Here is a 23,490-nt window from a genome sequence, read left to right as displayed (position 1 = left end):
TACTGACACATCAATGCATCAATAACTATCCAGTAATCCACTACATAATTGTAAAAAACTACTTTTCTGAATTATGAGCTAATAATACTTACATGCTTTCACTTAAGTGACATTCTCAATGGAGGAGTTTTATTTGAAACAGATATTTTAATGTTGCAGAATTACTACCTTTACAAGAGGATCTAAATACTTTCTCCATCACTGATAGCAGATATCTGATTAACTGACTAACCGGAGAGCATCCCATGACAGTGGTGCATTCAAGTGACTGAGCTCTTCAGTACGACCTGTTTTAATGCAAATGTTTGTTAATGGACATTTAAAAGCTGATTTTATGTAGCTGAAATGACAAATTACGAGTGGTGTCCAAGTACATTTGGCCATTGTGTGTGTGTCATGCTGACTAAGTAGTACAGGTGGTTGTATCTGATTATCGATTCACATACTTTAAAAAAAAACTAGTTTTTAAATGTAGGATGATGCTTTATTTCACAATCATATTAAAAACTGTGTAGAGAGTGCTACATATATTATATTTATTTATCCTTTACTGTGCAGTGAATAAGAGATGAAGCAGAATTTTAACAGAAATATCCACAATCAAATAACACATTCATACTCATTAATATCTGTGAACTTACGAGTACACTTAGAAAATTCCGTACTTTACCAGCAGTGTGATATCATTATTAGTTCACCATTAACAACCACACAAATATTCGTAGTCATTTCACAAACTTAAAGCATTAAAATAGATAATATATTTAAACAGTTTGTCAATTACCGTTCCAACAATTAACTGTATTAACTGTCAAGGAAATTTTTTGTTCTAATATGGGTCAATATCACCGCATTACAGAGTCAACGAAGCATTCATCTTAACTTAAATGCCCAAAGCAAAAATTTACGCAATAATAGTTTTAAAGGTACGATTTGGGTCTGAGATAGTAGGACCCTTTGAGATGTGGGTGAACCCTGAGAGAACCAAAGTGTGAGACCACAGTCACACATGACAGGAAACCCAGAATTCAGCACAAGCATAGCTGAAATAGAAAATACTGTTTAAAAACACAATACAGAGAAAAGTGAAGTAAAAAAGAAAGGTTAAACTGCAATGGCAGACAATGCCTTCGACTTACGGTTAATAAAAATATTTCTAAGTTATTCCTTAATCTGTTTAGGCTTGTCACAGTAACACCTGACCCCTTGTCCTTTTTTTCTTTCGTGTATGCAGATACTCTTTGCTCTTGCTTGACAAAGAGCACATTCACACATTATCACCTGGACCGGCAGAAACATGGTCAATCACCATGTCAATGCGTGGGGCAGGGGGATTGTAATGGTGGAGCACCTCTGTGTGTTCAAATGCAGCATTGCAGGTGAGGAGCACTGTGTGTCTTAAGTTTTCCCCAGTGGAAACGAACAGTCCAGTAAAGGTGTGGGGAAAAGCTGTTATAATATTACACGTGTTGCACACACACAAAACTCAGGAATCAAGATGAAAAATAAAGGGAACTGGAACATATTCCTTCATGGTAGGGAATGTAACCTAATATGTATTATGCCGGGTTCAGAAAGCGCCGTGATATGTCAATTCTCATGTGAGCAGTAGCCTTCCTGTTGACACCAGAAGCGCATTTCTCTGTGCCGGTCAACAATTGATTCCGCTCCTCTCCTTAAATCATTATGAACTTGACATTTGATTGGCCTCGGTTAGCCGATGGCCACCTAACCCCCACATCTCTGTCTGTCTGCTTGTGTGTGTGTTTGCTCGTCTCTCACCCTCTTTTCGACACAGCTGACAAATATGTGGAATAAGTAAGTAATATAAACACAATCACAAACAGCAGTGATGCTATTTCTGATAAATATAGTGGATGGGCAGACTCTGATATTTCATCATTTGGGGCACAGAAATCAGGGCAGTTGAAACTCCAGTAGAACAGCGAGGAGAGGGCCCGGAAAATCAAAAGGGTTAGCAAGCATGGGGTGCATATATTGTCATTTATCAGGATCAGATTTATATCCTATATTATTTATATTGTTTATAATAGATTATAAGTGTGTTTTCTTGAGCTGGATTCACTCTTGGAATGCGGAGAAAAAAGATCAGACAGCAAAACAACCACTGCAGATCGCAAGCCGGCTGCGGAGCTCCACAACGCAGCCCATCCTGTCCGAACAGCCCAACTGGTTAACATGGACTACGAAAGGAAGCGGGCAGGGCATCGTGGTGCTTCCGCCTGTCTGAACCCAGCGTTAAACTCGGGTAGCTTTCATCCACTGGAAAGTTTGGCAAAGCTTCAATGTTGTCCCTTTTTCTCATTAAAAATGCAAACTACAATTTTAAGACAAAATTTTGTTGTTGTTTTTTTTATGTGAATACACAAGAAATACACTGATAGATATATTAAGGCAACAGCCAGCAGCTGGCAGGTGGACACAGCTAGCCTGGCTCTGCTAAAATAAAACCCATCAACCAGCACCTCTAAAGCTTACTAATTAACATGTATATCTTGTTTGTGCTATCTGTCTAAAAACTAAAATGCAAAACAATATCCGTACACATAAACTTCATTAGAACCACCACTTGTTGTTTTTACATTGTGATTTTGTACTGATTTCACAAACAAGATATAACATGATAAGGCTTTTGTTACTTTCCGACAGAGTAAAGCTAGCCATTTCCTCTTCTTTCCAGTCTTTATGCTAAGCTATGCTAATAGGCCGCTGGCTACAGCTCCACATTGAACGCACAGACATGAGAGTGGTATCTGTTTTCTCATGTAACACTATGAGAAAGCAAATTAACATTTTCTAAAATGCCCAACTATCCCTTCAAGATTTTGATTACAGGCAACATTTGATCCTTGCAAAAGCATCATATTGCAGGGTCAAATTACACTTGAGGCTTTTCAGATTCCTCACATAATTTGTCTATAACTAAAGAATCCACAGTCATATGCATCCTGGACAAGATCATTCAAACTAAAAGCTGATAGTGTTGCCAAGCTCCCCGTGCTGAGTGAAAGTCTGTACCTGGACTTTTACACTAAAGTTAATAAATAAAAGAAATATTTTCAAGCTCAAAATAAGGGATGTTCATTTATATGTGCAAAGGTCTCCCACATCCAGTGCACCGTGCAAGATCAGACCATGTTGGTTTGGGTGTTGGGGCTGCGACTCTGCAGGTCCTGTACCTGGTCAAGAACCCAGCTGATGTTTGGTCTCTCATGGGGATTTGACACCATTATGGAGCTCAGCAGCATTTGCAGGCCCTGCGAGTAACTGGGCAAAAGACAAGCAGACACTTAATTAGAACAACTTAAGTTTGATCTGTATTTAGACAAACCTTAAAACATGACTTTTAACCTTGTTCACATGCACGCAGTATTAATACCAATCATAAGATAATTTTAACATTATTTTGCACAAAACAGAACAACAGCATAGAATAACCTGAGTTCATACATTAAAAAATGTACCCAGCTTACATTTTTACACTGCATTTTTGTTCATTAAAAGGGGAACTGAATAGGAGTGTAACAGTACACAGAAGTCACGGTTGAGTTCACATCCAAGTTAAGTGTTCAGTTCAGCAGAGATCTCTCAGTCAAAATAATAAAAACAAAGGACGTAGTTTGACGATGTTGTGAAGTAGCATTGGATGATGGGAGTTGTATTTCCATTGTCCAACAACCTCCATTGCTATCTGACTCAGACAGAATGTTTACGGCCGAGGAAAAAGTATTCAAGTTTTATTCATGTTTAGTCACATTCCCTGACTTCCTTCCTCACTCTCTGATGCATCACCTGGTGTTTCCCGTGTTTTCCCAGAAGTTATCGCAACTAGTGGCTGTACAGTGAATATAAAGCCACTGAGAGGCAACCGCATGAAACGCATGGTTACCTTGGATAAAATTATGGATTTCTCTAGTTTTGAACATTATTGGAAACATTTGAGATAATGTAAGTACACACCTCAACAAACTATATAACATAGGTCTGATTCGTTTTTAGACATTTTAATATAACCATAAAAAGTTTTATCATAACCTGATTTATCCTTGCAAATCTTTCTTCAAATTACAGTGTAGGAGATGTTACAATCTAAAAACTCTATTTCACCAGGCATGTAACATCCACGTCCCGTCTGCAACGTGTCTGACGGAGCTGATCGTTGTCACTCTGGTGGAATCTCTGGTTTAAGACTAACCTGCAAGACTGTGGGATGGCCACTGGATTCTGGACAGCCAGGGCAACACTGTCCCCCTTCTGAAATACCATGTCATAGGGACCCTCTAACATCATCATGCAGTAAAGCACACAGCCAAGTGACTGGAGGAGTATGGGAAGACAGAAAAGCAGTAGTAAGTGAAGGATCGAGCATTTTAGGGACAAAACAACCTGCACAAAATAAACAAGTCTAAGGGGATGAAAAATACAAGGCTTTACCCAGATGTCAGTACGCTCATCTATAATGCAGTGACTCTCTACATTGAAGAGTTCAGGAGCCCTGTAGGAAATCGTGCACCGCTGGGCTGCCCAGTCCTGTATGGTCATGGCTTCTCTGGTTCCTCGAACCTGAAATAAACTCAGTTTAATCAAAATCCTCACAGGGTCAGGATCATTCAGGTAATGCAGAAGACACACAACACAGACACACAACACAGACAGCTGAAAACTACACACTTTCTGGATATGTACAGGTGATGGCCAGCTGGCATGTTACCTCACTCTTGAAATGTTATGTAAATATTTATGCTATAGCAACACTTGACCAACTGTTGCTGTTGCAATTACATCAGTTGTGAAGAGGGAAAAAGTAAAAAAACAGATTGCCAAATGTCCAATATGAGCACGGTTGGAAGCACTGAGGAAACATTAGAAACTTAATCCATGGAATGAATTGTGCTTCAAGAATAATCTCCGCTTTCGTGTCTGACCAATAGTTTTAAACACTTATAAAGTGATGAGTGAATTCTTACAAAATTCTTCATATACCCTGCGCCCTTACCTCAATCCTGGCACGGTTCATAGAGCCCAGGTCCATCAGAACTGGCCTGTCATCCTCATCCAGAAGCACATTTGTGGGCTTGAGGTCTCTGTGAAATGATAGCAGACACATAGGGTTCAGAAGTCTGTAATTTAATTGTGTTAATGTAAAAAGGAACACACATAGCTTGACATTTGGAAATTAATTAAATAATTCAATAAAACATCTGGCAAATAGCATGTCATTGATTGAGCTGACAGTTGAATTTTTAACTATTTTGGATTTCTCTGTTAAGTTAAATGCTGTTGGCAATATACAGTGAGTGCATTTTACAAGCTGAATGATCAACCACATCATGAGGAATACCTTCATTGTGATATAAACTCCAATACAATATACTAAGCCATACTAGGTGTCCCAAATATCTGCACACACATTACACACTCATTTTTGTTTACCCCAAACCATGAAATGAAAAACTGAACTCAATGAAGCATTGTTGTCTGGGCATTTGCACAGTGAGCGTAAGTCTGCTAAAAGTGCTTGTATTAGCCACTGACGGGCTCAGGTTGTTATTCCGAGTGCCTGACAACATTGAAGGATCCCTACAGAACAGACCTTTCAGTTTAACAGTAAAATCCTTTTTATTTAACCAATAACAGTACTAGACCCTTATTTACAGAAACAGTCATTTTAAAGCCACCAGACTCCATTTACAGAAACAGAAATTCTATCACCGTAAAACACATATCATTCGAACTTGAAAGTAACAAAATGAAACTAACCAAAACCTTGGTTTGTCCTTACACTGTTCCAACAATCACTATCAACTCTGGCTTGGTTGAAATAAACCCTTAATTTGTCAAGCTAGATGTGAAACTATTAAGTGAAGTGTGAGAGGGAGGGCAGGCGAAAGAGAGGCAGTGGGGAAACCAGCATGTAAAGTCAGAATATTTTCACCTGACATTATGACTGGAGAGATTCAAATATATCAGACTTCAACAGATTTTCCAGGTAAGAAAACCTAATTAACAGATGATGAAAATCCTGTTTATCATATCAATATAAATGTTGCATTCCACATGAGAGTCATGAGAAATATAGTCAACCAGTGACTTTTACTTTGACATGGTGCAGGAAAAAGGTTATTCATTTCATGACAGCAGAGAGAGGCAAAAATGGTTTGGGTGAAACAATGGAAAATGATATTTACCCCAAAACTTGCATCTGGTTCTGCTTTTTGATCACAGTGTAGGATGTGATCAAAAAGGAGTCCAGACAGACACTGGTGTCGCACTCTAGCTAGAACAAGAGTCATTCTGCTGGTCTGATATGTCCTATGCAAATGTTTGTTTGTTGTGTCTGTGGAGAGGGATTACCTGTGTGCATAGCCTTTTTCATGAATGGCCTTGAGTCCAGAGCAGATGCCACGCATGATTTGTAAAATCTGTTTTTCAGGTATTGAGCTCCCCTTGTCTCTTAGCTTCTCCAGAACAGACCACAGACTGCCTTTCTGTTCACACAAACACACCAAGATATCAGAATCAGTTCACTTCTCTCAGAGTTATTGTGGACACAATGACTGTTGCATCAACTTACTCTAATATAAGGAAGAAGTAACCAGGCTTCAGTCTTGCCTCCACGATCAACAAAAGTGTGTGCAACCAGGCTCAAGACGTTGGGGTGATTAAAAATCTGATGCATCTCCACCTCTGTCTGAGCTTCCTGGCGGCCTTCACGGTCATGGCACAGGATCCTCTTCAGGGCATAGAAGCGCCCGTCCTTTACCCCCTCTACCAGATCAACATAACTGAACCCACTGAAGAGAGTACACACAGACATTTAGATTAAAGAGGAGCATGAATCCCAACTGGAATGGGATTAATTGACAAACAAATATAAAATATCAGCATAATTCATCTTTATGGTGGAGTTGAATGGAGTTTAAAAACTTACCCTTCGTCTAGTTTCTGGACAAAGTAGTATTTTTTGTTATCAATAGTGATGGAGCCACGGGAGCACATGCACAGGGTCTGCCCCATCTTGGCTGGTACATTGTTTAACACTAAGCTTTTAAGGGCCTGGGAGAAATAGGACAAATAAAAGTTATTTGACAGAGACAGAGAAACACAGGCAGTGGTATAATGGTACTTACTAGCTAAAAAAACATCCATTACTAAACGCAAACTGCGAGATATGCTATGGGCCCATTACACAAAACATACGTTAAGATAGCAAACAACCTGTCAGACGAAAAACGTTAATTGCTAACGTTAACGTTGACTGTAGCTAACAGAGCACAGCGCACCACAAACATCTAGCGGTTAGACTTCCAGGCTGCAACAGCCAAACTGCGATATTAACGTCCATTTCTAACGTTAGTACCAACTTCAACTGACTACCTGACACAATGGGTAGCTATATATAAAACATACCTATTCTATAACTGGTAGCGTTACGTCTTTATTCTTACCAGCTATAGCTTTTTTCTGTTTACCAAATTAGCTTACTGCCATATCTTTCCTCCTCTTCCTTTTCCACCTCTTCCTTTTCCTTCTCCTTCTTGTTCGTCTCTTTGGCTCCTAAGGACAGACGGCAGCCAGCGCATTAGGCGCATTACCGCCACCCTCTGTTTCACAACGTGGACTGCAAATTAAATCCTATACCCATTAATCGTGTCGCTTGTAACTATTACTTGAAATCCATCGCCATAGATTTAAAACAATGGTTAATGTTACAGAATTTCCACAGATATTTCTCTCTAAACTTCTCATATGGTTTAATTTTAATACATGATCAAGGATTAAAGGAAAAAGTCAAAAAAAATGAAAACAGATTTGTGTTTCAGAACTGTTTTTTTTGTCTTTCCTCACCCACTAATCATCCCATATACTGCATATGTTATATTATATTTGTCATAATTTTTCCCATCATGGAGGTAGGTCATATGCTCTTTAAAGAGGAAATAAAGGAACCTCTTATGGCAACAAGTCTTGGTTATTGGAGCAGCTCTCTGTAAAGGCAAACCCAGAGTTCTAACTGGACTCTTCACAGCATTCACCACAACATATTCAGGATTTTTCAGTTAGTCTGTAATCAAAATTTTTAATTGTGTATTTTGACATTTTGATGCCATCAGACCATTACACATTTTGATTTTCACGCGTGCAGTGTGCAAAAAGAATTCAAAGGCTACCAGCAGCTACTAGCAACTTTGAGGTTGAAAATGTTCTTGCATGTTACCCAGTGCATAAATAAACAGCATTTCTCTTTTTGTTTTATGGCAGAGTAGCAGGATTTCAGATTTCAGTTTTGTCCTCATTCAACTTTGTGAAATAATTTCTCATCTATTGATTTATTGCCAAAAGACAGTTAGTTAATGGAGTCTATAGCAGCATCATCATTTGTTTCAGCACAGATGTAGTTGTGTGTCATCTGCATAATTATGGAAACATACATACATGTGCTCTCTAATGATGTCACCAAGTGGTAGAATGTATAGTGGGAACAGTAATGGACCAAAGCAGCTCCCTTGTGCAACCAAAAACCAGATACACATGATTGCCAAGACTGACATAAAACGTATCCCTTTCATGTATGTTTTAACCCAGTTTAACACACAGTCAGAAAGACCAACTAACTGTTCAAGATGATTGATTAAGATTTCATGGTCAATCTGCATCACACGCTGCACTGAGTTCTACGAGGACAAGAACTGAGACCTTACTTTCATTAGAATTTCAAAATTTAGTTCGAGGTCGTTAATTATTTCAGTAGGAGCAGTTTCAGTGCTGTGGTCTGTTCTAAAGTCTGACTGAAATTTATCCAGAATGTTATGTTTAAGAAAGGAGTTTATTTGCACTGAAACTATTTTTCCAGTATCTTACTGATGAATGGAAGGTTGGATATCAGCATATAGTTGCTGGGACTGTGAATCATGATGATCACCGTGATTACACAGAGAGGAGCCTAATGCAAGCAGAGTTACAGATCATTCACTGAAATCAACACTCATAGCTGAACATTGTGAAACAACAGAAACTAATTTTCTCCTCCTCACTGAACTCTTCATGGGGGTTTAACTCAGTCAATGGAGTGCTACAAATGACTTGTGGAGGGCAGCAATACGCCGTTGCTGCGTGTAGTCTGCCGCAAAGAGAAGAAGACGAACTGGCCAGATTGAGAGGAGAAATGATGGCGGATTACAAGCATAGCAGAAGAGGTTGCACCGACGACGGAGGTGATATTTGTGCTGGTTTAACGGCTAAAATATGGTTGAGAAATAACCAGTATAACGTATTGTTTTTTATTTGCTGCCTATCCATTAAAACTGGCCCCAACTAATGTTAGACGGAGGACACCCTCGTAAAACTCCAATTAGCTAACTTAATGCTAGCTATACATCATTGGCTAGCTAATGCTAATATGAAGTACCAGTTAACAGAATTAACGTTTCCTGGTTAAGGAAGCTAGCGCTTTGGAAATGGGGCTGGGTGTGACTACTTCTCTTACCGTGCTGTTAACGTTAGCCTGGTAATAAAGGGAAGACTTGCTAACAGCAGACTGTTTTCTATTTGGCTTGCTAACCTGGCGTTAGCATAGCTAGTGTGCAAGTAGCTAACTGGCGCAGGTTAACGCTACATAAATCAGCACGATGTTATTATTAGCTGCTGTCAGACCCTGTGCACAGTGAAGCCTGATATTGTAGGTAGCAGGACACACAGTTCTCATGTGGACTCATAAAACAATAAGTTAAATGGCAAAGTGGAACCTAAATTATCATTACCCGTGGTTAGTTGATGGTTTGAAACTTAACGTTAGCCACACAGGTCAAAGGTGATGTAGCGTTAGATATCTTTTATTATTCTCCAGTTCACAGGAAACTGTTGTTCACCTTGGTGAGTTGTCTTGCCTCAAGCAGGGCCGCAGGAGGAGGAAGGCAGAGTGAAAACTAAGCCTGTCTCTTGTAGCACTGTGGGAGGAGAAGGGACAGCAGTCAAACGCACATCCCAACATCTCACACCTGAAGATGAGGATGAGTCCTCAGCAGACCCACCAGCACCCATCAAAGTCTCCAAGATAGGCTTTAGCATGAGCAGTCAGCTGGGAAAGAAGTCCAACCCCATATCTATCAAACTTGGAGCATCAGTGAGTGTTAAGGAATGGATATTAACGGCTTGCAGACTGTGTTAAAAAATGTTTGATCTATTATTTGTGATTGCAGTTATGATTGTGTTAAAACTTGCTGCACAGACTGGCACACCCACACAAACAGTTGCAACAAATTTTGAAAGGTGTAAATTATTATTTATTTATTATTGATAGAAATAATCTTAATCGTCTGAGTAATTTCTCAAGTAAAAGTACCAACATTTCCTCGTTAAATTTGTCTGATGTGAGGATTTGCAGTTTTTCTTTTGCATGTTATGAAGTGAAGACATGGTGCTGTCTTGTTCTGTTTTGCTTCTCTAAATCTTGCGTCCCCAACCTGTTTTAGAAACCCAAAGAACCTGCACCATCACTCCCTCCAAAAAAGACTGGGCTGGCATCTGTTTTTAATGAAGATGATGATGTAAGTGGCATGAACACAGTAATGTCACGGTTGTACAAACCCATGATCAACAAATATCCCAAGGCTGACCTTAACTTTCGCTTGCCATGCAGAGTGAACCTGAGGAGATGCCTCCAGAAGCAAAGATGAGGATGAAGAACATTGGCAGGTACACACACACGTACTTCATGTACTACAACTGCTTCCTCCATTTCTGCTGTTATCAAAACATTCAGCTTTTGAATCTTTTAACATTAATAGCTACATTTCACATTTATTCATTTGGCTGACCTTATCAACTATGTTTCTGTTTTAGTTTGAAGTGGCTAATCTGCTATCTTTTCAGGGAAACACCGACATCTGCGGGACCCAATTCCTTCAACAAGGGCAAGCAGGGCTTCTCCGATCATCAAAAACTTTGGGAGAGGAAGATGAAGGCCCAAGCAGACAAATTGTAAATGACTTACCAGAGTTACACAATTAGTGGTCGCTAATGGATTATTTTGTATAGTTTAAAGCTTGTCAGAGATATCTATTAAGGCTCAGATTATTCTTCACTGTGGCCTTGTGTTTGACAACTTCTCATCTTTGTGGACATGAGATGAAGAATACTTTAAGCCTTTTATGATACTCTCACGTTTACGATTCTAACCACTACCTGCTAACGCTAACTAAGAGGAAGGGTACCAGGGTGTCAAGCCTCTGTGTTGAGTGGTGAAGAGTGGGGAGATAGGACTAACAAATTAGCCAGAATATTCATTAAACTGTAACATTTGCTACAGTTGGTTTCTGCTGGCTGATTAGAAAATCTGGCATCTCAGAGCCTTCATTCCCCTTTTTTGACATGCCTGTTCCGATCTGAAGCTGGTTAGGTATCCTGAGCAAACTCTTGATGTTGCTTGTCTAATATTTGTGTAAAAATGTACATAGAAGCGTGATAATGTTTTATTTTTCAATCCACAAATGGGCGTGTGTGTGAGTGTTATCGTGTGTGTGGGGGGCAGGCGGGGGAGGGGGGCATAGATGGATTGCATCATTAGTTTCTCAACATCAGTGTACAACCCTTTGTTTCACCAGCTGTGCCACCTCGTAGCTGTCTTGTTTGATTTTTATGTTTTGTTTTATGTGTGTTTGAGCTTTGTGCCAGTATTTCTGTTTCTTGCTTACCTAATATTGTATTTCTGTCTGTCTGTGATCTGTCACTGAATCTGGCAAAGGGAAGGACTGTTCATGTGTTTTTAGTTGACAATTGTGTGAAGACCAGAATCATACAGCCATGACAAGTATACCAGGGTGATGGTCGTGTTACATGAGTTATGTGTGGTTAAAAAAATAGCTTAGGCACATTTCCAAACCATTTTCATTGCCACTTTCACATCAGTAAGCCCATTCTTTAGAAATGTAGCCCCAATCCTTCTGGCTCAGATAAATGTGGTACTTGAATGACTTTGTGGAAGATCCCTTTGATCAAAAATATAAACTTTAAATTCCTCCGTGGGTGACCTAACTGTTGTGAACGGGCTTTCCCTGAACGAAATTTATATCCACTGCCACAACCTGAGTTCTAAAACACAACTCTCTTGAATACACATTTAAAAGCCAGTCATAATAAAGAAATGGTATCATACGTAATGTGTGAAATGTTCATTGTTGACACCTCTGCTGTAACAACACATGACAAAACCTCACAAGATGAATTTGTACTTAAGCTGATACAGAAACAGCTATATAAAAGCCAATTGTTAAGTTTAATTGTCAATAGCATTCATCTTTGTGCAGTGGGTTTATCAAATCTTTTATGTTATATTTATTATTTTTAATGCTATAAATGCTAATGTAGAGTTGATAGGTAATTGATTAATCTGCACTGTTGAACTGAAACACAGTTTATTTTTGATAGAGATGAAAATTAAAGATAAAATTACAACTACTGGAGCCAGAGCATGACACAGAGGGTAAGTCACTTTTTCCTGACATCTGAATACGATACATTATGATTTAGTTGCCCTGCCATCATGGAAATTTCCTTTACACACAGAGTAAAAAATGTAATATAAACTGCTTTGTGAAATAAATATGCTGTACATCATGTTAGGAAGAATGTTAATTGGTAACTTAGTCTCATCATTGTTCCGGCATGAGTGAAACCAGCTTCACTCTCTGACCGGGCATGGACTTCTTCAGAGACCTCCAGAAGACGTTGGTGGCTCTGACAGATTTTCCTGTGGTCCAGTCCAGACTGGGTAGCACCTTCACGGCCCTCTGGACCAGTGTGGGCAGTGGAGGGTCCGGCCGGATGAGGGAAGCCGAGGCTCTACTGGTCCATATTAGCAGGAGTTTGAGGGTGGAGTTTTGCAGCAAAGCCTAAAGATATGGACGAAGTAATGTAGCAAATCATTACTTATCTTAAGATAACTTATCTGATTGAACCATAAAACTGGTGCCTTATACTAATAATACTTATTTGGAATTTGTCACCAAAGACAAACTTAACCACTTAGCAGAACATTTAAGTTGAACTGATTTCCTACCATCCACGCACCTGGTGTCAGTTTATGTCAGTGGATAGAAAAAATGAAACTAATGTGGTTATTTGAAGACTGCGCTCAAGATTGATGTTGCTGGGAACCTTAACCCACAAGACAATAGTTTCTTGCAATACAAACAGATAGGGCCTACCTTAAAATCACAATAAATATAAACAAACAATTACTGGCTGGAAAGTAGAAGAAGCATCAGAATGGTTAAAGTATGGTCAGTAAAATAGTTGACAATAATGTGTATGCAATTTTTAGCCTCGTTAATGGGCAAAACATATAAATCCTACATATAAATCCTCTAATGTATTGGTTTCTAAGGAAGTTAGGTAATGGCAGGGTATCTGCAGATCTGAAAAGCATTTATTGGAAGGTATTAAAAAGTATTTAATGTACAAGGGTCTTGATTATCTCTTGCCTGCCAGAAACAGTAATGATGGTTATAAAATATATCTGTATGTAAATTGTGTGTTGTGAGGAAACATATATGCTACACCTAGACTAAAAGTGGGATTGTGTGCAGACTGGCTGTTCAGTCTCCAGTCTTCTACGCAGTGGTCTGCTGGGGCAGTGAAAGCTCTGAGAGAGACATAAGAAGACTAAACAAACTGGTCAGGAGAGCTGGCTCTGTCTTGGACTGCCCTGTGGACACCACTGAGGAGGTAGGCGAGAGGAGGACGTTAGCCAAGCTGACATCAATCATTGACAACCCCTCCCACCCCCTGCACGAGATGGTGGGGGCCTTAAGCAGCTCCTTCAGCAACAGACTGCTGCATCCACCTCGTCATAAGGAACGCACCCGAAAGTCCTTTATTAGTGGCAGGAGGCAATGCACGAGCCACTCGTGTGGATTACAATGGTGGCTCGAGCACTATTGTAATCTCTTGCGTTTTTTCTTCTTGCATCTTCCATATGGCACTTTCACGTGTTTTTTTTTTCTTTTCCTTGTCAGCTAAATGACAGTATAATGTCTTCATCATATCGTGTTTCTGGGGTTTTTTACACGTGGGTGGCCCCTTCGTGCCACTGTCAAAATTTTGGCGGCGCCGGAATTGTCTAGTTCTAGCTGCTGTCAGACTGTTTAACTCGCTACTGTCTGACTTATGTTTCAATATCTTGCTATTACATCCATGCAATATCTTCCATGCAACACTGTACTTAACTATCTTACATTACCATATTCGCTATTTTCAATTCACATGAGACACGTACCCTGTTTGACCCATTCATCCATTCGACCTCCTCCCTCTGTGTACTTTGTTGCACTTTATACCACGTCACCTGACTTCCTAAAGGCCAAAAAGGCTTCTGGCAGAAAGCCCTGATGATCAAAGATTCTCTCAACTGCTCAGACATATCGGAGCTTTCAGAGAAATTTCATGATTATGTTACCACCAATATGACATGAATGCAGCGTTAGTTGTCTGCTCTCTCCTGAAATGTAGTCCTACCTGCACTCCTGATTCCAGTACAAACACAGCATTGCTGTTGGAGAGGTAGTCATCTGACAGGAGACAGATAAGCATTCGGCTTCTCTGTATTGCAAGGACCACATCGTTTGTATATGCTGCAATACCAAAATGGACACCATCAGGAACGTTTGCGGTGAACACACCCACATACACACACACACACACACATCCACAAAGCTGATCCTCTGACCTCCTCCAGGAAGCACGTCTCTCTCCAGCAGACAAAGGCGATACCCCCACTGGCCCTCTAGCACTTGGGGCAGCAGCACTTCTAGTGGTCTCTGTTTGGCTTTACCTTCTGCAGAATTCAGCGGGTCCATGCTGGATAAAAATGCTGCCACTAAGAGCAACTGTTACTTTAGCAGTGAAGTTACATTAAAATGAAATCCAGATATCAAACACTGAACATGTTGGCTTACCCTCCTTATCAGTGTCAGGCCCCCCCCACTTCGTCAAAACTCCCCCCACTTCTGCTGATGGAGGGCTCCACACGTACGACAGAAACACATCAAACTCTTTGTCATCTGAATGGTGGTGGGTGAAAGAGACCAAAACATTCGAAATTGAAATCGGGTTTCTTGAATGTGTGTTTTTGTTCTTTTTACAACTGTGGTACCACTACAAAGAAGTGATAAATTATTGAAGTTAGTCAACTCGGTTTTTGACACCACTGCATTAAGTGCAGCATCACAGCATGCTATACGCACACCCTTCAAGCACATGCACTGGATTCAAGCAATTTTCAGAATGTCTCAATTCATTTACTGATGTAATTCCTTGAAGAGTTAAATGAAGAAATAAAAAATGAAAAGAAATGTACTCTTCATGCTGCGGCAGAGCTTTATCTAGAAATGAAGCCACATCCTGTGAAGCGGAGTAGCTGTTGTGATGCGGAGTGCATGCAGGCTGCCTTTGGTTTCCTACTCGGTACTATGTGTGTGTGTGTGTGTGTGTGTGTGTGTGTGTGTGTGTGTCTGCATTCTGACCTCCGTTGTGTTTTCCATTTTGAAAGTGGGATCTGTAGATAAGCTGCAGTTCCAGCCATTTCACATGCAAAATGATTCCCAGGCCAGCAACCAGCAGCATAGATACAATGGGATACCCAACCAGCGATGGCCATTGTACTGAAACCCAGCCCAAAATACACTCATTAGATGGGATTGTGTCTTTAAAGCGGCAATAATTGTATTGGGGTTGGTGGAAACAGGCTGTTTCTTTTTTTAAAATCGACATACATATTATCACCAAACTTATTTACAAATCCAGCAAAATGGAACAAAATCAGCATTGATTGAATATTAGTTGAACAATTCACTCTCCTTTTATTTCTGTTTTGGACTCCACCTGCACCACGTTCTTCACTAGCTAGTTAGGCAGATTTTTCCCATCATTTGGTGACAGGTAGGTGGTGTAACGTTGGTTTTTTTTAACGTTTTGCTAAAAATAGCTGTCTGCTGTGTGAGCATGGGTGTTTTAAAAACAGCTACAGATTTAAGTCGCCTTATGAATGGTGTCATGTTGTTGAGCCCACTAGATTGGTTACATAATCTTTGACTTCAATGCATGGAACGTTTTCAGTTTGAGTAAAGATGTGAAATTGAGACAAATGCTGCCTTCTTTCCGGCCGCAAAGGTTTAACTGAAGGTCCTGGCAACCTTTGAGCACTGGGTTTTGCCGGCGCTGTGGCACATGCAGCTGCCTCAGTCACTGGATCATGGCCGTTTGCCTCCAGCAGCAGCAGGGGCTTTCACCGCCCCACCTTCTACTTGTGGTGCTGTGGTGTAAAATGTGTTACGTGTTACACATGCATGCAGATTTCATTATGTGATATACAGCATCATCATTAAATGTTGATATGTGTTGATAGGTTTATAGGTTATAGAACAATTTGGACTGTAATGTAACAATTATGTAAAGAAAATAAGTATATAAGGTGTGAAGGTGAAAGCAGAGACAGCAGTACCTGTAAGTGTCTTCTTGAGTTTGATAGTGACACTGCTGCTTCCGACAGTATTGCTGGCGATGCAGGTGTATGTGTTGTTCAAGTGCTGTGGCGTCACCTCTTTTATGATGGCTCTTTGTATGACCTTGGTCTCTTGAAAGGTCACTTTCTCCTCTCTGAATCAGGGAAAGAATTTCAGCTCCCTTGCATCCAAATGAAAACTTATCGTGCACGCCAGGCTAAAGCATCGTGTTTTTACAAAATCCAAACAAACCGTCACTGCATAATGAAAGACAAAAAAGCAAACACGAGTAACTCACCGTTGATTCTCCATGTGTAGTGGAGTCATATTTGCCATGTTGCCACCGTAATGCATGTACCATCGCACCTCTGATGAGGGCTTTATCTCGAAAGGAAAATATATCTTACATGTAAGAGTGTGAGACTGACCTAGAACAAATACAAAAACATGGCCATTATAATCTCACCCTCATGACTAAAAAACGGCCATGGACTTTTTTAAACAGACCAGCTCGCCACAACCTGCCTGGGGGAGGATGTGGGCTGGTGCACATCAAAGTGGGTCAACGACACATCTCTATCATGCTTATTTTTGTATAACATTTTCAACTGCAGAAAAACTACAACATATTAACACTGGGATGTTTGCTGTATACAACATCTTAGGCTAATTATGCTGCGTTGACCATTGAGTGACAACCACCTTTTTTCATTCACATGTCTGATATGGCTCTGACGCAGTTAAAAAAAAAACATCTAAATGGGTTATTATCTCTGATAGCTGTAGGATCATATCTCAGCACATTTGGACACACTTACCAAGCTCCACTTCCTCTGTCATGTTGCTCTCAGGATATATAATCCTGGGAGGGTAACTTGGTGTGTAATGAGCTGTTTAGGAAATAGAGTCACACAGTTATGTATTATAACCTCTCTAGTTTACTGTAAAAAAAAAAAACAACTTTCTGTATACATCAGATCCGAGCTCTACTTCAAGACACCCACGTGTAAAAAACCCCAGAAACACTATATGATGAAGACCATTATACTGTCATTTAGCTGACAAGAAAAAGAAAAAAAACATGTGAAAGTGCCATATGGAAGATAGATCGATCGATAGATAGATAGATAGATAGATAGATAGATAGATAGATAGATAGATAGATAGATAGATAGATAGATAGATAGATAGATAGGATTTAACAGTTACAATGGGGTTTCATTGGGAAACTTCAGTGGCCATGATGAAAAGTGAAAGCTGAAAATAAAAGTAAGGTTTTACTACAACACTCTCTTACTGTACAGGTGATGGATTCTCAGTTTGCTGTTGTCTGTTGCAGCTTTTCCAGTGGTTTACCTGATTTACAAGGATTACTTTTGTTCAGAAAAGCAGCATTTTGTTTTTTAACAGTGGCTGCCAATGGTGGCTATGTAGAGGAAGATAACAATGCAACACTGTGTGCAAGGCCACTAAAGAGGAAGTGCTCTATTGATACTATTTGATTTGTTTTGTTAATGGGCAATCTAGTAGTGCTCTGTAAAAAACAGTATCTTCCAAGTTTTAAATCACAGCAGTGTGGTTTAAACAGTGGTCCCTTCGTTTATCAAATATCTAAGCTGAAGGTATTATCGCCATTATTATCTTAAACATGCATTTCTGCGCAGGAAAGAAATGATTGCAGTAACCACAGGGACAGCTAACACCTGCTGTCGAGGAAACCTTGTGGTTTTTGGGCCAAACGTGAACCCATTTACAGGGCGAGTGTTCAAAGTAAATAGATTTAGACAGATGATAGCAAATAGGTGGTGGTGAAAAAACTTTCTCATAGCAAGGAATGAAAAATGAAAATGAAAAAAGTGAGGTACAGCGATTAGAGAGTTTGAAGCACTCTCAGACCTTGTTTCAACTGAGCATCTATTTTGCATGAAAATATGAAAACAGGTTTGCCTTGAATTCCAAATGTGATGCCTATGATGTTTAAAACGCCTCAGTCGTGACATCTTCTTCTGAATTCAGCCCAGATCAAACAAATATTTCTGATATCTTTTCAAATGCACAAGATTACTGAATGAGAACATCTATTGGACACATAAATGTCTTTGAGCATGTTACAAGATAACAACTAGATAACAACTGATTATGTTTATTTATCATCTTTTTGGAGCCTGTTACTGTAGCATGCTAACATTTGCTATTTAGCAACTGTTAATGAGGAAACATGTCTGTGCCAACTTCTATTCATCCAATAGCTGATCACTCAAAAACACAAATGTTGACCTCATGGTCCTCTCTCATCCCTCATCTGGCATCCATTAAAGGTGGGATGAGTCATTCTGGAAAGGGGCTGTTGATATACTATCTCAGATACCATCTCTCCTTCCTCACAGTGAGATTACATGACATTAGCGTGACAGACTGCCTGGCCAAAAAAAAAGTCGCCACCTGGATTTAACTAAGCAAATAGGTACAAGCCTCCTATTGGATTATTACTGTATGGGCGATTGTCTTTCAGCTGGCAACAAGTTATTTAACCCCAACTGGTGCAATGAGTTGCTTCTCATTCCTAAACAACCATGTCGAAAGACACATCCCGTGGTTGTTGAAAAGATGTTAGTCTGTTTGAGAAGGGTCAAATCATTGGCATGCATCAAGCAGAGAAAACATCTAAGGAGATTGCAGAAACTACTAAAAATGGGTAAAGAACTGTCCAATGCATTATTAAAAACTGGAAGGACAGTGGGGACCCATCGTCTTCAAGGATGAAATGTGGACGGAAAAAAATCCTCAATGATCGTGATCGGTAATCACTTTAACGTTTGGTGAGATCAAATCAAAGAAAAAGAACAGTCGAATTCAGGGCTATGTTTAATAGTGAAGGGGAGAGTATTTCCACATGCACAATGCGACGGGAACTCATGTGTAGCCTTAAGAAAACCACTAATCAGTGAGGCTAAAAAAGGCTTCCATTTGCTAGGGAGCATAAAGATTGGACTCTGGAGCAATGGAAGAAGGTCATGTGGTCTGAGGAGTCCAGATTTACCCTGTTTCAGAGTGATGGGCCCATCAGGGTAAGAAGAGAGGCAGCTGAAGTGATGCACCCATCGTGCAGTTGGTCAGGTCTAGGTTAAGCAACAGTATGTGCTGAAAGAAAGAGGTCAGCTGACTACCTGAATATACTGAATGACCAGGTTGGTGGATTTTTTCTTCACTGATGGTACGGGCATTTTCCAAGACGACAATGCCAAGATTCATCGGGCTCAAATTGTAAAAAACTGGTTCAGGGAGCATGAGACATCATTTTCACACATGGATTGGCCACCAGAGTCCAGACCTTAACCCCATTGAGAATCTTTGGGATTTAAACAATGCCGCAGAGAATGTGTAATCTAAAGGCGGTCCAATGAAATATTAGAGTGTATGACCTTTTTATTTGGTGGTGACCTTTTTTTTTGGCCAGTACAATGATAGCTGTTGAGATATTTCAGAGTAGGCCACCAACTCATTGACGAACTAATTTTTAATGGGGGACAACCCCAAACCCTATTTCTAATATGTTCTGTTATGGACGTGGCTTGGTATGAGGTGTATTTTCTGCAGCACAGATGCCACTGAATGATCATAGAAACATTGAAGGAATACTGAAGGAAGCAGGGCCTCTATGATCCTCTCGCTCTTCCACGACTACAGACTGCTACATGTCACTTTGATCATGAAGGCGACACAACTCTACAGAGCCTACTGGCTACAATATAGTATAGAATTGAGTATTTATGGAATATAATTTAGAGAATATTGTAGATCCATCTGACGGCTGACATGTCTGCTACTTCAGCACCGCGGACAGCACCATGATTTATTTACACAGCTCAGCTATGCTGCTGATATTTCAGAGCCATGGTCGAGGCCACAGATTCTAATCTGTACAAACCTCACTCAGATAAAGTATCGGTGAAGACTAACATCTTCAACTAATCAACCCCTCTGCCTCTGCACAGACTTGGTTGAGAAAACTTTCCATTACTTTTGTATATCAGGACTCTCATGCATGTACTACTGTGTACTTTATATGTTCCACACACACACAGACAAACAACACTTACGTATGACTGTGACGTTAACAGCCCTCCTAAAGGTCCATTTGATTCCTTGCTCAATTATTTGTCTGTCACAGAAAAATACACCTGTGTCGTGGTCACTGACTTGGCAGAGATATAAATGGCCATTCTTCACACAGGAGGCTCGACGCTGCTCAGACATGGCTTTGTTTTCCTGGAAGAAAGCACATCTGTTTAAGTTTCACTGTGACTTATATGTTTCTATTGTGATAATCCTTGCTCATGTGTGTGTGTCTCACCTTGTACCAGATGACGTCTGTGTTGTTGCTGCAGTTGAGGCCCGGGCAGGGAACCTGCCCACCTGCACCCACAAGCAGATATTTACTGCTCTCTTCAGGCTGGAAGCAGCTCAGGCTGTTTTTCTCCACCACCTGGAGATGGAAGGACAATTTGCTGCCACTGGACAGCCTGAACACAATAGAAATTCAATCTTAAACTGGCTTAAACTGGCTTTGTGTGCCATAAAACATTTTTAAAGTGGCTAATAATAATAATAGTCTTTAAGAAGTGTATTATTAAAAATGTATTGCGACTCTATACATGAAAAATTACAGATGATTTCTTAATAATTCTAAGTTTGTTGAATACAATTTTTTCAGGTTATTGTAATTGAAAATATGATTGGATTTGATTTCAACCTCAGTCTACAATTATTGTTTAAATCAACATTCAAATACAGGCCAAACACTTCCACTACTGAGGCTAAAACTGGGATGTGGGTCAACATGTGGATGGTGACAGTCGGATGGAAATTGCCGATTGTTAATTGCAAACCTACTAACCAGAGTATTTGTTACAGTCTGGGCTTAAGTTCGACTGGAATCGGACTTGAGGCATTAAGCTGATGACTTTAGACCTAACTGTGGAGTTTCTTAAACGTCAAAATTCAACATGGTTATTTACCATGTGCGGCACGTGTACTTTCCAGAATGCTTCGTCTCAGCGAGGAACTTCCTCCCACAGTCAATGGATGGGCGTTTATTTCCCTCTCTGCCTCTTCCAGTCCTCGACCACTCCATCTCCACGTGCTGGTTCACACATTCTAAGCATGGCATCATGAAGATTTCCCCGGCCACAGCTCTGTAGTGCTGGTGTGTAATATTCTGCTGAGGTGCTAGAGACAGTTGATCCATGTTAACTGTACAATGTTAAAAGGTCTGAAAAGTCATTAAAACTACACGCTCATACATTAAAACAGTTTTTCAGCTGTAATATTGAAATTGAATTTGTGTTTAAATAAAATACCTGTTACTGTCTTTTTCATTTGATGGTTTCCTACACAGCATCCCTCCAAGAAAATGGGGAAAATTAAAAAAAACACAACATATCCTGTTTGCATCCTGCTTCTCTAAACCTGTAAACACTGCTTGTTGATTTCAGTCATGATACGGATCAATTCCGTCTTCTATACATTTTAGTGCCTTTTCTGTTATCTTCCCTCACATACATCCACATCTGGAGTTCTTGGTATTCTGTCATCATGGTTAATGTTTGCTCCTCGCCTCTCAGCCAGTAACACGAGGCGCAACATTTTCACAGGATGTAGATGGCGTAGTAGGTGGTATCGTATGGTTTCCTGTTTGGTCGTGTTTGAACATGATTTCACTGGAACGCGCTGTAGAACTGTTTTCATTAGCTGTGTCACTTCCTATGTGAACTGCAGAAGAGCATCTTTTAGTTGTGTTGTGTTGTGTAATCTAATGTGATATGTTTGTGCTGCGAAAGGAAACCTCTTTCATGATTTCCAGCTTTTAAAAAAATACTTAATAGGTTACAGTGAAAACTGGACACAGAAAAGTAAATACTATAAAACATTGAAGAACAACAGACATATAGGTTAGGGAAATTTGTAAGGATGCTTTTTGTCATGGTGAAATTCAGGGGACAATACTACAGGGAGATCCAAACACAGAGAGACCGAAAGCATGGTGCGTATGCTAACTGCTTTAAGCTGCAGCAAGAAGGTTTACCTGCATGTGGTGGTTAGGACCTTAATTTTACTGGGTCACATCTGTACTTTCACTGGCTTGGTTTTTCCCAACATACATTCTGACCTACATCTCACCTCCACCATCTTCTTCTCTGCTGTCTACTACTGCCAAATGAAGCATGTGTGACTGAACTTTTACCAAGCACGTGTTTCTAGTCACTACTATGTTTTTTGGATTGTTTTGACTATTTGACACATTAATGATTTGAACTGACTGTTTATGAAACGCCTCTCCAAACAGCGTTCATTCAATCAGAGCGGAGCAGCTGTATCCTGTCAAGCTTTGCAGGACTCATGCTGCATTTTCAACGGACTCATGGGGAATTGTTGAATAAATTTTTTTTGGGTGAAGAACTTATTGTAGGAGGAAATATAATCATTGGAATTAAACCTCAGTCATTTGCTCAGGTAGCGAGCTGCACTGTAAACTGCATATGTGCCAGAATCAAAAGCTTGACAGGCATAGCAACAGAAGCATTTCAACTGTCAGTGTAGTAACCATGGCAACAACCTGCGTGGGAACTGTTTACTACAAAGGCTGTATTCGAAACCGCCCATAATATTAGCAGTACGCACTGATCTGGCCAAAATGTAGCTAAACCTGCAGTATGCCAAAAATACCCAGATGTGCTGAATCTCCAGTATGCATCAGGCCAGAATACACAATCGTGGCAGTTTTACAAATAGAAAATGAGCTAGCCAGACACCCTCAGACCACTGCAGCCAACGCAGCACATTTCAGCAACAGTGACAGAGGAAAGCCAGGCCCACAACTGAAAGGTGTATTTCATTTTGGTTCTGCTGTTATTCTGTCATTATATTACATTTTTGACTTGTTATTTTATTGAAATTATGCAGCTATTGC

General features: G+C 40.1%; 3 protein-coding genes across 5 annotated transcripts; 1 reads left to right on the top strand and 2 right to left on the bottom strand.

Moving 5' to 3' along the window:
- Positions 1–235: 235 nt before the first annotated feature.
- On the bottom strand, positions 236–7,536 carry stk16 (serine/threonine kinase 16). Of its 2 annotated transcripts, none has more exons than XM_041935799.1 (8): positions 7,470–7,536; positions 6,953–7,077; positions 6,596–6,815; positions 6,376–6,509; positions 5,018–5,105; positions 4,456–4,584; positions 4,217–4,338; positions 236–3,288 (listed from the first exon to the last, which is right to left on the bottom strand). In XM_041935799.1, the coding sequence occupies exons 2-8, from the start codon at positions 7,036–7,038 to the stop codon at positions 3,150–3,152; spliced, it is 918 nt and encodes a 305-aa protein (XP_041791733.1). In that variant the 5' UTR covers positions 7,039–7,077; positions 7,470–7,536; the 3' UTR covers positions 236–3,149. The 2 variants fall into 2 exon arrangements, with proteins under 2 accessions (XP_041791733.1, XP_041791742.1); XM_041935808.1 differs by having other exon boundaries at positions 7,432–7,535.
- A 1,630-nt stretch (positions 7,537–9,166) lies between these two features.
- Positions 9,167–12,636, top strand: LOC121604243 (PEST proteolytic signal-containing nuclear protein-like). The gene is made up of 5 exons (XM_041933709.1): positions 9,167–9,236; positions 9,918–10,144; positions 10,494–10,568; positions 10,661–10,716; positions 10,894–12,636. Exons 1-5 carry the CDS (start codon positions 9,188–9,190, stop codon positions 11,003–11,005), a joined length of 519 nt encoding a protein of 172 aa, XP_041789643.1. The 5' UTR covers positions 9,167–9,187; the 3' UTR covers positions 11,006–12,636.
- Positions 12,060–22,107, bottom strand: LOC121604229 (interleukin-18 receptor accessory protein-like). Of its 2 annotated transcripts, XM_041933689.1 has the most exons (12): positions 21,881–22,107; positions 21,539–21,749; positions 20,875–21,043; positions 20,621–20,789; positions 17,339–17,410; positions 16,819–16,948; positions 16,520–16,674; positions 15,543–15,680; positions 14,976–15,080; positions 14,747–14,896; positions 14,536–14,651; positions 12,060–12,911 (listed from the first exon to the last, which is right to left on the bottom strand). In XM_041933689.1, the coding sequence occupies exons 1-12, from the start codon at positions 21,972–21,974 to the stop codon at positions 12,672–12,674; spliced, it is 1,749 nt and encodes a 582-aa protein (XP_041789623.1). In that variant the 5' UTR covers positions 21,975–22,107; the 3' UTR covers positions 12,060–12,671. The 2 variants fall into 2 exon arrangements, with proteins under 2 accessions (XP_041789623.1, XP_041789631.1); XM_041933697.1 differs by lacking the exon at positions 21,881–22,107 and having other exon boundaries at positions 12,061–12,911; positions 20,875–21,006; positions 21,539–21,674.
- Positions 22,108–23,490: the final 1,383 nt, after the last annotated feature.

The sequence above is a fragment of the Chelmon rostratus genome, chromosome 1 (genome assembly GCF_017976325.1).
Source record: "Chelmon rostratus isolate fCheRos1 chromosome 1, fCheRos1.pri, whole genome shotgun sequence".
NCBI classification, from domain to species: domain Eukaryota; kingdom Metazoa; phylum Chordata; class Actinopteri; order Chaetodontiformes; family Chaetodontidae; genus Chelmon; species Chelmon rostratus.
Note: the sequence above shows the minus strand (reverse complement) of the source record. Positions and strands in the feature narration are given on the sequence as shown.

Excerpts from the sequence above, each read along its gene's own strand:
- stk16 (XM_041935799.1), bottom strand. The coding sequence starts at position 7,038 with ATGGGGCAGACCCTGTGCATGTGCTCCCGTGGCTCCATCACTATTGAT. Across the intron at positions 5,106-6,375 it reads GAAAAAGGCTATGCACACAG|AGACCTCAAGCCCACAAATG; the intron begins GTAATCCCTCTC and ends ATCATTTCACAG. Across the intron at positions 3,289-4,216 it reads GCCATCCCACAGTCTTGCAG|TTACTCGCAGGGCCTGCAAA; the intron begins GTTAGTCTTAAA and ends TCTTTTGCCCAG.
- LOC121604243 (XM_041933709.1), top strand. The coding sequence starts at position 9,188 with ATGATGGCGGATTACAAGCATAGCAGAAGAGGTTGCACCGACGACGGA. Across the intron at positions 9,237-9,917 it reads AGGTTGCACCGACGACGGAG|GGCCGCAGGAGGAGGAAGGC; the intron begins GTGATATTTGTG and ends TGCCTCAAGCAG. Across the intron at positions 10,717-10,893 it reads AGGATGAAGAACATTGGCAG|GGAAACACCGACATCTGCGG; the intron begins GTACACACACAC and ends CTATCTTTTCAG.
- LOC121604229 (XM_041933689.1), bottom strand. The coding sequence starts at position 21,974 with ATGCAAACAGGATATGTTGTGTTTTTTTTAATTTTCCCCATTTTCTTG. Across the intron at positions 21,044-21,538 it reads AAGTACACGTGCCGCACATG|GCTGTCCAGTGGCAGCAAAT; the intron begins GTAAATAACCAT and ends TATTGTGTTCAG. Across the intron at positions 15,081-15,542 it reads AAATGGAAAACACAACGGAG|ATGACAAAGAGTTTGATGTG; the intron begins GTCAGAATGCAG and ends ACCACCATTCAG.